We start from the raw sequence: 14236 nt of genomic DNA on the forward strand, positions 1-14236 counted from the left end.
TGGCAAGGAAAGCGTTTTTGAAGAAGAGAAATTTATTAACATCGAGTACAGGCTTAAGTGTCAGGAAGTCTTTTCTGAAAGCATTTGTATGGTGTGTAGCCATGTATGGAAGTGAAACATGGACGATAACTGGTTCAGACAGGAAGAGAATAGAAGCTTTCGAAATATGTTGCTACTGAAGACTACTGAAGGTTATATGGGTAGATCACTTAACTAATGAGGAGGTACTGAACAGAATTGGGTAGAAGAGAAATTTGCGGCAGAACTTGACTATAAGAAGGGGTCGGTTGGGTCGGTTGGTAGGACATGTTCTGAGGCATCAAGGGATCACCAATTCAGTACTGGAAGGCAGCGTTGAGGGTAAAAATCGTAGAGGGAGATGAATAGATGAATACCCTAAGCAGATCCAGAAGGACGTAGGTTGCAGTAGTTGCTCGGAGATGAAGAGGTTTGCACTGAACAGAGTAGCGTGGAGAGCTGCATGAAACCAGTCTCTGGACTGAAGACCACAACAACAACAACAAGATTGTATCAAGGAAAAGTGAATGGATTATTTTCCTGGTGCCATGCCTAACAGAAGAATGTAATTACGGACCCCTTAACGCGAAGTCTGCTGCTCCTTATGCTCTTGTTGGGGGCCGTCCTGCTGAGTGGACGGAGTGCCGCAGCTGTCGTCGTGCTCGGCGGCAGCGCGTCGGCCTGTTCGTTGACCCGCGCGGCTGCGCGGCTCTGGAAGCGGGTCACGGCCAGTGACGGGCACCGCTAGCGCCCACGTGCGGCCAGCCGTTTCCGGTCCCAGCGCGCCTGCTGCTAATGTCTCACTTCCCAGCGACCGATGCGGCTCAGTGATTAACTGTACGGCCTGGTGGCCTTGCTGTAAGGCGCATGTCTGGGAGCCGAGACGTCGAGGGATCAAACCCCGGCTGAACAACAGCAATTTTCTCTCTACCTTCAATCGAGCCTTCACATCTCAACCATCTGAGAAGACGTCACAGACGAGATGCCTTTCGGATTCCACTGCAGGACCCCTTTCTCTGGTTGGAATAATGGGGCCGCCGAGGTGGGGCCCAGATGTAAAACTTGCAACCGGCTAATGAAAAATGGTTCAAATGGCTCTGAGCACTATGGGAACATCTGAGGTCATCAGTCCCCTAGAACCTAGAACCACTTATACCTAACTAAACTAAGGACATCACACATATCCATGCCCGAGGCAGGATTCGAACCTGCGACCGTAGCGGTCACGCGGTGCCAGACTTAAGCGTCTAGAACCGCTCGGCCACCTCGGCCGGCGCCGGCTAATGAACTATACACAGTTGCTACGGTGATTAACTCGTAAGGTAGTTTCTAATTTCCTACATCCGGACTGCATATTATCGTTATTCAATCGCTACGCTGATAAAGTTGAAGACCAGGTTCCAATTCCCGCTTCAAGCGAGGAAGTGGGTGGTTAGAGTCGTTACCATGTGTGTCAACATACATGAAAGAATGATTCAGCTGAGCACATATTTGATCAGTATGTATTAAAAAAGGTAGCAAGGAAGAAAAACTGTTTAACGTCCAGTCGATGACGAGGGAGCAAATTCGACTGCGTCCTTTACGAAGTAACCATGCAAGGATTTGGTGTAATACATTTACATACCTTTGTGTGATACACAAAAATCTGTCCAGAAATTGAAAAAGTTTTTAAATCTGTTTCGTCTTTCCCCAGCCTTTATTTAGACCACCAGCAAACCGTACTAGCTTACTGCATAACTAAACATAGATTTATGATACTTAATAAATTTTAAAAATTGTACTTGTCTCGCCTTACACAAACACCTTTGATTTTTTTAATACAATGTCGACAAATATTCTAGTTAACTGAAAAAACACGAAGTAATAGTTCGTTACAAATTACTGAACATGATAAAGAGTATGAGAATAAAAAAATCGACAAAATAACAAAAGGCACTAGTGTCGAAGGTTAATAAGTTCATTGGGTCTCTACTTCTGATGGACTGTATGTAACACCTTTAACAGATCAGTCATCGACCACCATCTTATGAGATTCGGTATATAGATCTGAGACATATTTCTTGACAAAATTCATGGCGGCTTCATATTCCTCACATTTAACTGACAGAGGAACTTTGTGCAGTTTTTTCTCACGAAAAGACAATATATTTGAACGGCGAAATACTGACAGACAAGAGAAGAAGAGTTAGAGGATCTTTTGAATGGCGTGAACAGTCTAATGAGTACATAATACGGACTGAGAGTAGATCGAAGGAAGACAAATGTAATGAGAAGTGGCAGAAATGAGAACAGAGAGAAACTTAACATCATAATAATGGACCACGAGGTAGATGAAGTTGGTTGGCAAGCTGCTTGATTTCGGGGGAAAACAGGAGGACCATTGGTCCCATCCTATTATAGATGAATGGGAAAGGAAGTCGGCTGTGCCCTTTCAAATGAACAAGCCCGGCATTTGCTTAAAGCGATGTAGGGAAGTCACGGAAATCCTAAATCAGGATGGCCGGGCGCGATTTTGAACAGTCTTCCTCCCGAATGAGAGGCAAGTGTGCAAACTACCGCCCCACTTCGCTCAGTAAATGAAATTAAAGAGTCGGCTACCTAGGAAGCTAAATGTCCATGATGGACCCAGCAAGTAGGATATAAAAAGCAGACTATCACTGGCAAAAGTGGGTATTCCCGGATAAGTGAATTTTACTAGTATCAAACACAGGACGTAATTTGAGAAAGAAATTTCAAGGAATGTTCGTTTGGATAACAGCACTGTACGCTAGTGAAACGTGGACTATGGAAAAAGTGGTTCAGAAGAGAATCGAAGCATTTGAGACGTGGTGCTACAGAAGAATGTTGAAATTTAGGTGGAATTATAAGGTAAGCAATGAGGAGTTTCTCGTCAGAATGTATCGAAAGTACTGACTGTAGAGGAAGACGTTTATGTGCGTTACTGATAACCGAGAAGTGTCGTTGCAGTATGACCGAGCGGAATGGGGCTTGGTTCAGGCTACAATTTCAAATCCCCTATGAATCGTCATATTTTGTAAATTCCTCGGTTTCCCCGTTTCACTGCATGTCACAACCGATATTCATCCTTTGAAATGGTCAAGGCCAGGTTTTTGATCCCCTCTCAGTTAATCAGAGCTTGTATTTAGTCTCTAATGACAAGGTCGGCGACGGAATGTTTAGCCCTATGCGCCTTCCACTGTATTTCGTTATTCCTTTTTGAGGCTACAGTGGGTACTGGAAAATAATCAATGGTGCATGAACAACAATAGGACCAAGTTGTGTAATATGATTGCAGATTCAATACCAGAGAATATTTCAGTTGTATTTTGTTGCATCCCAAGAAGAATCATTAATTCCAGTTATGGAAGTGATTGGTAGTTTAAACATGTCTGGAGCAACAGCCCAGCTGGTGTAGTTTAACGATAATCTGTGAGATTACTGATCTCAGTATTCTTGGGGTGTTTGGTATTTGGAAACCCATTCGATATTATTATTCCCATTTTCTTAGTCATGAAGATCTACCATTCGGAAGGGAAACGATCAATGTCATCTCTCTCCGGAACTATCCCATCCACTACTTACGTGAGGCATCAGCGCTGTCTTATAATAAGACTATACTAATTTTTTCCCTATTGTACTTTCTCACGTGCATGAATATTATAAGCAAATATCTTAGTAAGGATTTCCAATGATCTTTTGTCCTCAGTTCCTCATAGTGTCAATTTATAAAAATTAGCTTCTGATATGAATCCCTAATTTAAAAGAATGTTCTACGCGTTTCATTTGACATAGATGATTAATTTGAAAATATTTGTCCAATTAAAAAACACAAAAAAAATTACAACTAATCTATGTATTCTGCATCTTCTCTTTGCAGCTTACTTTCTCGAACAATGCAGCAAGAGCGACCCAGAGGTGAACAAGTGTCTCACAAGGTCTGCCAACTTCCTTGCTGCCAACTTTCGGAAAGGTGAGTAGTATGGCACTGAAATATAAGTGTGCAATTTCCATGATTCTGTCTAATGTTGAGCCTAGGGAAATGTCACAGCCTTAAGAGACGAAACGCTTTTGCCTTAATCAGACAGTCACAGAGGCTACAAAAAAATTAATTGCTACTCATTGTATTCAGTATCTGAAATGTCTCGTCTCTTTGAATGTCCACTTTGTCTCCAAATTACAGGAATGACATCGGTTACCGTCTTATAGCTACTGTGTTTTTTCGTGTTTAGAATAATCCCCCGGCAAGTACGTACATTATAAATCGTGTCTTACAAATATAAGTAGGGCCAACTTGTGAAAACCTTCACGAATCATCTTCTATTTTGCTGGAATGACAATAGAATGAGGTGACTTTATATGTACGTTAAGATCGTAAACTTGTCTATTAATTTTATGTAAAAGAAAATTCCCTATCCAGTAGCTTGAAGACTTTTTTGGAATTTAATGAAATAAAAATATCTTATGTCACTGTAGATCTACTAAGGCTATAGCCTATAAAACATAATTGACACACGTTTCCTTCTTCAAGACAATTCCCAGCCGATTTGTTCATGGACAATGAAGATGCTCCTGCAGCATTTTCGATGGGGAGTGTTTGCTCACCCACAACACAGCTCGTAATTGGCTTCCTCTGAGATTCATCTCTGCTCGCATGAACCGCAGATAATGATCTCTCTGTTTCATTTTGAGTACTTTGTATTACTGTAGAATTATTACAATAGTGGCTGTTCAAAATTTACACCTCCGCGTTTTTACAGGAAGTGCATGTATTCATAAAGGTCTCTCACATTCCTGAAATTTCACTGAAACTTTCGAAAGCCGATGAAATACAGCGCATGATCTATTCCACTGTGTCCAGTTGTTTGGATACCTAATTCTTCACACGACTTGAATGAAACTAGTCGACTAGCGAAGAATTTAGCGCTCTCAATAACGAGTCAACATGCTCTCCTTTCGTCGCATCCAGATGGTGTATACACCTTTAACCTATTCGGACATCCTCTAGCAACAGCGGTAACACACATCGTTGAAAAGGGAGCTACATTCCGTCATTCTGCTTGGAAAGGATACGTAAAAACCCATTAAACATACACTATATGATCAAAAGTATCCGAACACCCCCAAAAACATACGTTTTTAAAAATATTAGGTGCATTGTGCTCTCACACACTGCCAGGTAGTCCATATCAGTGACCTCAGTAGTCATTGAACATCGTGAGAGAGTAAAATGGGGTGCTCGTTGGAATTCACGAATTTCGAACGTGGTCAGGTGATTGGGTGTCATTTGTGTCATACGTTTGTATGCGAGACTTCCACACTCCTAAACGTCCCTAGGTCCCCTGTTTCCGATGTGCGATGTGATAGTGAAGTGGAAACGTGAAGGGGCACGTATAGCATAAAAGCGCACAGGCAGACCTCGTCTGTTGACCGACAGAGACCGCCGACAGTTGAAGAGGGTCGTAATGTGTAATACGCAGACATCTATCCAGACCATCACACAGAAATTACAAACTGCGTCAGTACCCACTGCAAGTACTATGACAATTATGCGGGGCGTGAGTAAACTTCGATTTCATGGTCGAGCTGCTGCTCATATGCCACACATCACGCCGATAAATGTCAAACGACGTCTCACTTGGTGTAAGGAGCGTAAACACGAACGATTGAACAGTGGAAAAACGTTGTGTGGAGTGACGAATCACGGTATACAATGTGGCGATCCGATGGCAGGATGTGGGTATGGCGAATGTTCGGTGAACATCTGTCAGCGTGTGGAGTGCCAACAGTAAAATACGGAGACGGTGGTGTTATGGTGTGGACGTGTTTTTCACGGATGGCGCTTGCACCCCTTGTGTTTTGCCTGGCACTATCACAGCACAGGCCCACATTGATGTTTTAAACATCTTCTTGTTTCCCACTGTAGAAGATCAATTCGGGGATGGCGATTGCGTCTTTCAACACGATCGAGCAACTGTTCATAATGCACGACCTGTGGCGGAGTAGTTACTTGGCAATAACATCCCTGTAATGGACTGGCCTGCACGGAGTCCTGACCTGAATCCTATAGTACATCTTTGCCAGACCTCACACACCGACATCGATACCTCTCGTCAGTGCAGCACTCCGTGAAGAATGGGCTGCCATTTCCCAAGAAACCTTCCAGCACCTGATTTAACGTATGCCTGCGAGAGTGGAATCTGTCGTCAAGGCTAAGGGCGGGATAACGCCATATTGAATTCCCGTATTACCGATGGAGGGTGCTACGAACTTTAAAGTCATTTTCAGGAGTGTGGATACTTTTGATCACAAAGTGTATGTCTATAGTTCTTGCCTAAACCGTGACACCAAACCGTGACTGCCAAAGGACTTGTTTGTTTTAGTGAGTGCCGAAATGTAGTAGTTATAACTGGTGTAATATCTTATTCTGATGAACTCTGATTCATTTGTTCCTTCATAGTGCTCTTAACGTAATCAGATATCAAGACTACCAGAATCCTATCAGGACTATTCGTACTTTCGCCAACGCTGCTAGAAACCTATGCGTGCGAATAATATCAGGACTATTCGTACTTCCGCCAACGCTGCTAGAAACTTATGCGTGCGAATAATAATGACATTGCTAATAGCCAAGGAAGTACAGCCTAATTCGCAGCACGACGAAGACTGAGGTGGACCCTGATCGAATCCGCCTGACAGATTGAAAACAGTTGCTCATCCCAGCGTAGGTTTCAGGTAGTTTTCCAAGATTGATTCGGAAAACATTTCGTTAATCCCCAATCTCCGTCTCATAACTACGAGCACCAATAACCAAAATGCGATGAAACACACAACAAATTTTATACGATTCACAGACAGGTGGTGCACAAGAGTTCATTCCCTGCGGTGAAAGGAAGGGCATCCGGCCACCAACTTAAAATGAAGTAAATTCACCAAACCATGAAAACAGTGCACTCTGTAAGGGCGGGATTAACTCTAGAAAAGGGGGAACCTGTCAGGTTTTCACATGTAAGTGTACCTGTCTTCCACGTGCTTCTAACATCAACTTCGTTGTATTAAGTTATTCACTTTGACTTCACTCCTAAAGTTTCAAAAATTAGTTTCTTTCGTAGACGGCGCAACTATTCTATTAGAAAATACACATGTATACAGGTTGTAACAGGCATAAGTTGAGATATTGCTATTGGTGCCAGTGGGCGGTGCGCTGAACAACATTACATCAGTATTTACGTCATTTGCAGACTAATAATTCTTAACATTACAAATGGTGTGTTTTAGATTGGTTAGTACCTCCAAGTACATGAGCAAGAGCAAGCCATTAATCCTTATTTTCCCCAGGGCAGTAGGTTGAAGTGCGGATACGTGGACGCAAAACGGCCAGTCTGTACTCACAGGCGTAGTCCACTAAGTGGTGCAGAAAACATCAGGGGGTAATGTTTGTGGGAAAACTGCTCCACGCAGAGAAAAAAAAGCTAAAACTCTTATATGTGTACGTATTGATGTATCACATGTAAAAATATCTGTATTTATACCTGTCACACCCTGTATGTATATTCAAATATCTGAAAGTATGCAGTTACAGTTTGTTACACGAATCTTGATGTCAGAGACGAAACATTCATGCTCACTGTGAAGGTATTCCTGAGCTGGGAATCACGGAGGTGGAACCGATCGAGATCGACGAGATATCGATAGCTCTGGGAAGCGGGCCCGACGGCTACCGTGCCAGCTTCCGGGACATCGAGGCCTACGGGGTCAGCAACCTCACCGTCATCGGCGTGAGGTGAGTCCGAGGCACGCTGTGCTGTTCTCATCGTCTGCAGCCGTGCTGTATGGAATACACTGTTGTACGCCTCAGATGAGAACAACACTAAAAATAAAATATAGTTTTAATTATTTTCTTATCAGGACTGTTGGATTTCACGAGATTCGTAGACTAGTTTCAAGATTTCGACTCTGTAAAGTGCTCACCATTTCCTGAGCTACTGCTGCTAATTTAATTAGATACATAAGCAAAATATAGAAGCTATAGTAGAACTATAGTGTACGGTGTTAGAAAAGATTTCAGAAAATAATGTACATTGCCTCAGTGCACGTAAGATGAGCTGTGTACGTAACACACATGCTAAAATGAAAAATACTTCTGTCAAAAACCAAGTTTCATTAGGGAAAAACACTACAAAGCAAATAACATTGAATGAATATGTCATGAGATAAGGTAGCAATAAAGTTCTGGAGATATTAAAAGCGTCTTGAAAATAAAGTCCTCACCAACGCATTATGCTATAAGGCACATCGTTCATCGTGTACCCTATGAATTACAAAGGATTCACGTTCCCGTCATCTGTTACTAACTTCAGGATAGTGCAGACGATAAAAAATGTTTCCTAAACGGGAAAATAATTTTGCGTTAATTCAACTGTAGATTGGAAATCACTGTGTTATTAGCAAAATAAACTTTCATTTTTGGTTAAAGATTAAAGAGAAGAAACTACAGGTAAGGCAGAAGACGTCTCCTGGTTGATATACCAGCGATGAGTGTCGGTTATTAAAGCGAAATATCACGCATGAATGTTTCGCAATTGAACTTCCCTGAGGTTTATGCTTAAAAACACACACACAAACACACACACACACACACACACACACTCACATACACACATACACATACATACACACTCGATACTTAGCGACTAGCACAGAGCAGAGATTCCATTTCCGAACATCGTTGTTAGGTCTGGTTTTTTGAGTCGTCAGTCTTCTGACTGGTTTGATGCAGTCCACAATGAATTTCTGTCCGGCGCTAACCTCTTCATCTCAGAGTAGCACTTGCACCTTGCATTCTCCTTTATTTGTTGGACGTATTCCAATCTCTGTCTCCCTCTACAGTTTTCACCCTCTACAGCTCCCTAAAGTGCCATAAAAGTTATTATCTGATGTCTTTTACTATCTGATGTGTTACACATGTCTTTCCATCCTGTCCCTTCTCCTTGTCAGTGTTTTCCACATACTCCTTTCTTCGCGGATCCTGTGGAGCACCTCCCCATTCCTTACTTCACCAGTTCATCTCATTTTTTGGCATTCTTCTGTAGCACCAGGTGTAAAAATTTTCGGTTCTCTTCTGCTCTGGTTTTCCCACAGCCCCGTGATTCACTACAATATAATGCTGAGTTTCAAACGTACATTGTGCACAACTTCTTCCTCAGATTAATGTGTATGTTTGATAATAGTAGAGGTTTTTGGACAGGAATGCCTTCTTTGCCAATGCTTTTTATGTCCTAGTTTCGACCGCAATGGGTTATTTTGCTTCCAAAATAGAAGAATTCCTTAATTTCGTCCATTTCGTAATCACCGATTATGATGTTAAGTTTGTCGGTATTCTCGTTTCTAGTACGTCTCGTTACCTTTGTCTTTTCCTGTTTACTCTCAATCCTTATTCTACACTCGTTAGACAATTTAGTTCATCCAACATGTCCTATAGTTCTTCTTCACGACCACAGAGGACAGCAATGTCATCAGCGAATCCGATCATTAACATATTTTCACTCTGGATCTTAATCCCACGCTTGAACTTAACTTTCATTCCCGTCATTGGTTCTTCGATATCGCAACGGCGATATCGAAGAACCAATGTGGCTACAACGGTTCCCGTGAGATCACCGAAGTTAAGCCCTGTCGGGTGTGGTCGGCACCTGGATGGGTGACTATCCAGGCCGGCATGCGCTGTTTCCATTTTTCGGGGTGCACTCAGCCTCGTGATGCCAATTGAGGAGCTACTCGACCGAATAGTAGCGGCTTCGGTCAAGAATACCGTCATAACGACCGGGAGAGCGGTGTGGTGAACCCACGCCTCTCCTATCTGCACCCTCCACTAAGGATGACACGGCGGTCGGATGGTCCCGATGGACCATTCGTGGCCTGTAGACGGAGTGGTGATGGTTCTTCGATGTACAGATTGAACATTAGAGGTGAAAAACTGCATCATTGCCTTATACCTCTCTCATTCTAAACATTTAATTCTTGATCTTGCAATCTTCCGTTTTGCTTCATGTGCATATTGTATATTACGCTTTTCCCTATAGCTTACTTCTATTTTTCTCGGAATTTCGAACATCTTGCACCATTTTACACTCTCGAACGCTTTCTCCGGTTCGACAAATCCTATGAGCGCGTGTTTTCTTCAACATTGCTTCCATTATCATGTGCAGTGTCAGAACTGCGTCACTGGTTCCTTCACCTTTCCTAAAGCATAGCTGATAGTCATCTAGCAGATCTTCTGTTTTATTTTCCACTCTTCTGTATGTTATTCTTGTCAGCAAGTTAGATGCATCAGCTGTTTCGCTGATTGTGCTATAGTTCTAGTAACTACCAGCTCATGATATCTTCGGAATTATGTAGATGATGTTTTCCTAAAGTCTGGGGTATGTAACCAGTTTCGTACATTCTACACGCCAGTTGTACACAGTAATTTGGAAAGTCGTTCGTTTGACAGCCGCTTCCCCCACTGATTTTAGAAATGTCGAAGGAATGTTAGCTATGCTTTCTGCTTTATTTAATCGTAAGTCTACCAAAGCTCTTCGACATTCTGATTATAATACTGGGACCCCTGCCTCTTCCATATCGGCTCCAGTTTGTTCTTTAACCACGTCATCAGACAATTTTCCCCCTGAGACATTCAGAGTGTTCTTTCCAGCTATCCACTCTCTCCTCTGTACAGTTCCCATTGCTCGTTTAGTGTGTCCACTCTCGGTTTCCATTTCCGAAGATTATTTTAGCTTTTATATATGCTGGCTCAGCGAACTTTTCTTTCGAATTTTCACATCTTTCTTCCAGCCATTTCGTGTTAGCTTCCCTATACTTCGTTCTTATTTCTTTCCTAAGTCATTTACACTCCTGGAAATTGAAATAAGAACACCGTGAATTCATTGTCCCAGGAAGGGAAAACTTTATTGACACATTCCTGGGGTCAGATACATCACATGATCACACTGACAGAACCACAGGCACATAGACACAGGCAACAGAGCATGCACAATGTACTAGTCGGCACTAGTACAGTGTATATCCACCTTTCGCAGCAATGCAGGCTGCTATTCTCACATGGAGACGATCGTAGAGATGCTGGATGTAGTCCTGTGGAACGGCTTCCCATGCCATTCCCACCTGGCGCCTCAGTTGGACCAGCGTTCGTGCTGGACGTGCAGACCGCGTGAGACGACGCTTCATCCAGTCCCAAACATGCTCAATGGGGGACTGATCCGGAGATCTTGCTGGCCAGGGTAGTTGACATACACCTTCTAGAGCATGTTGGGTGGCACGGGATACATGCGGATGTGCATTGTCCTGTTGGGACAGCAAGTTCCCTTGCCGGTCTAGGAATGGTAGAACGATGGGTTCGATGACGGTTTGGATGTACCGTGCACTATTCAGTGTCCCCTCGACGATCGCCAGAGGTGTACGGCCAGTGTAGGAGATCGCTCCCCACACCATGATGCCGGGTGTTGGCCCTGTGTGCCTCGGTCGTATGCTGCACGATGTTGGGGCGTGAGCGGAAGACGTCCTAACGGTGTGCGGGACCGTAGCCCAGCTTCATGGAGACGGTTGCGAATGGTCCTCGCCGATACCCCAGGAGCAACAGTGTCCCTAATTTGCTGGGAAGTGGCGGTGCGGTCCCCTACGGCACTGCGTAGGATCCTACGGTCTTGGCGTGCATCCGTGCGTCGCTGCGGTCCGGTCCCAGGTCGACGGGCACGTGCACCTTCCGCCGACCACTGGCGACAACATCGATGTACTGTGGAGACCTCACGCCCCACGTGTTGAGCAATTCGGCGGTACGTCCACCCGGCCTCCCGCATGCCCACTATACGCCCTCGCACAAAGTCCGTCAGCTGCACATAGGGTTCACATCCACACTGTCGCGGCATGCTACCGGTGTTAAGGACTGCGATGGAGCTCCGTATGCCACGGCAAACTGGCTGACACTGACGGCGGCGGTGCACAAATGCTGCGCAGCTAGCGCCATTCGACGGCCAACAGCGCGGTTCCTGGTGTGTCCGCTGTGCCGTGCGTGTGATCATTGCTTGTACAGCCCTCTCGCAGTGTCCGGAGCAAGTATGGTGGGTCTGACACACCGGTGTCAATGTGTTCTTTTTTCCATTTCCAGGAGTGTATATTGCTGTATTCCTGTCTGTCCCTGAATATCTTTCATCGATCAAGTGAAGTACTTTTTCTGTAACCCAAAGTTCCTTCGCGGTTAAAGTTCTAATGTCTATGTTTGCCTTTCCAACATCTGTTACTGCTCTTTTTAGGTATGTCTGCTTCTCTTTAACTGAATTTCCAACTGCAGTATACATTGCAGCATTAACATCTTTAACTAACTTCACACGAATCTATCCTCCGAAGTGCTTCAGTATCCCACTTGCTTCCACACTGATTCATCCGGATGATTTTCTTGAAATTCGCCCTACTCATCATCATTACTAAATTGTGACCTTAGTTACGCCTTACAAAGCAATATCTGATTTTAGAATCTCTGACAATGACGTAATCCAGCTGGAATTTTCCCGTGTTCCGAGCCTTTTCTACGTACTTCTTCTTGTGATTCTCGACTGCCATTGGAAATTTATTGCAGAACTCAATGTAGTAGAGCGGAGAGCACTCTGCCTCGTGAGGCGAACTGAGTAGCTACTCGATGAGCAGCAGCGGCTCCAAGGTCTCGAAATCTTACAACAGTAGGGGGAGCTGTGAGCTAACTCCATGCACGTCCATATAGTCTCCAAATGACATTATATCGGAGAATCACAAGACGGGCGGACGGTATAGGGTGATCCATTTGGCCTAATCGCGGGAGTACTTTTTTTCCTAATATATAGAATGGAACTCCTAAGATCATTGTTTAATATTCCGGAAGGTGATATAGTTACGTGAAGCAGAAAGCGTTGGAAGAGGCATATCTTTATAGCGAATAGTTCCTCAAATTAATGCTATTAAATGTTTATTGTCGTTAGGAAACGTTTTTGTGTTATTTACTTTACATAATACTTAATTATTCTCATTTGTCAGGTTAAAAATTAACAATTGTTCATAATAAATTTCAATAATTTCCAGTGAGTTTTCGAAAAATACATCATCTGTTTGAATGCACTTTTTGAGTGTAAGGAGAACATGTTGTTTGTATGTGTTCCTACGTGAAGACATTATTGTAACTGCGGAACCTAATAATTCATCTCGTACATCTATCTTTCGTCTGTACACAGTAACCCACCTCCTATTCTTCAAGGAATCGAGCTCCCGCGTCTAGAACAACTTCAAACATTTAATAACATCAAAACGAGTTATTGCGTTAAAAATTTTGGTGTTAAGCATGTAAGCGAGGAGAAAATATAGAAAAGGTTGTCAATTACGTTTAAAGTTAGTTGGAAGTCGCTATGTCCTAAAATCTTATCAACCGCTGGATGAGTATTTGCTCTCCATTTTAAGCAGTAGCTAGTACTGTATTTCACGTATCACAATGCTTATGACGTCATATCTCCTGAACTACATGTCTTCAAATTATATACTTCTCCACATACGTTCAGTTGTACATCTCGACAAAGGTATTTGTTACAAATAGAATTTGTAGTAAAGAAGTGAAAAATTAAAGCTTTGTGCCAGATGCTCAAGTTTCACTGTATGAAGAGCAAAAACATGAGAAGCGATAAACGTTATCCCTTTCATCATTTTGTGGCTGGTGGCAACGGGAAAAATTGTTTCTTTAAGGTTTGAAATTATTTAAAAGAACTGTTGGAAGTCGCTAGGTGCTCTCATTCCCAAATATTGTCCGGGTAATTTGTGCACAGCGAGTTAACTGTCTCAAGAGAAATACACAGCTTGTAACTGTAACAGTTTTCTTACTGTGTAAAACATTTCACATAAGATCATTCCCCTCCGTGAGAAGATGATGACAGCATATATAAGAATATACAGACTACAGTTGCAGGTTAATTTTATCGTTTACCTAGGTTTCAACGTTATTAAGGTCTAGTCACACGACGAGGCCCATACAACGGGCTTAAAGTGAATTTCTACAGTTGGTTTAATAGAAGTGACAAAACCTTATGGTTCTGCATCAAGTTTTATGAAGTTGACTTAGGACATGGCCTGTTTTAGGCAAACATTTAAATAATAATTTATACTCTGAATAAGACGTTATTAAAACGTTGAAACCTAGGTAATCGATATA

At 43.0% G+C, this 14236-nt stretch overlaps 1 protein-coding gene across 1 annotated transcript in view; it reads left to right on the plus strand.

Annotated features, from left to right (window-relative positions):
* LOC126337058 (protein takeout) overlaps positions 1–14236 on the plus strand; it is a 70897-nt gene that overhangs the window by 5657 nt on the left and 51004 nt on the right. The window contains exons 2-3 of the mRNA XM_050001386.1: positions 3896–3988; positions 7651–7798. Coding sequence (XP_049857343.1) covers positions 3896–3988; positions 7651–7798 — 241 coding nt within the window. The remainder of the gene's footprint in view (positions 1–3895; positions 3989–7650; positions 7799–14236) is intronic.

This window comes from Schistocerca gregaria, chromosome 2 (assembly GCF_023897955.1).
Source record: "Schistocerca gregaria isolate iqSchGreg1 chromosome 2, iqSchGreg1.2, whole genome shotgun sequence".
NCBI lineage: Eukaryota > Metazoa > Arthropoda > Insecta > Orthoptera > Acrididae > Schistocerca > Schistocerca gregaria.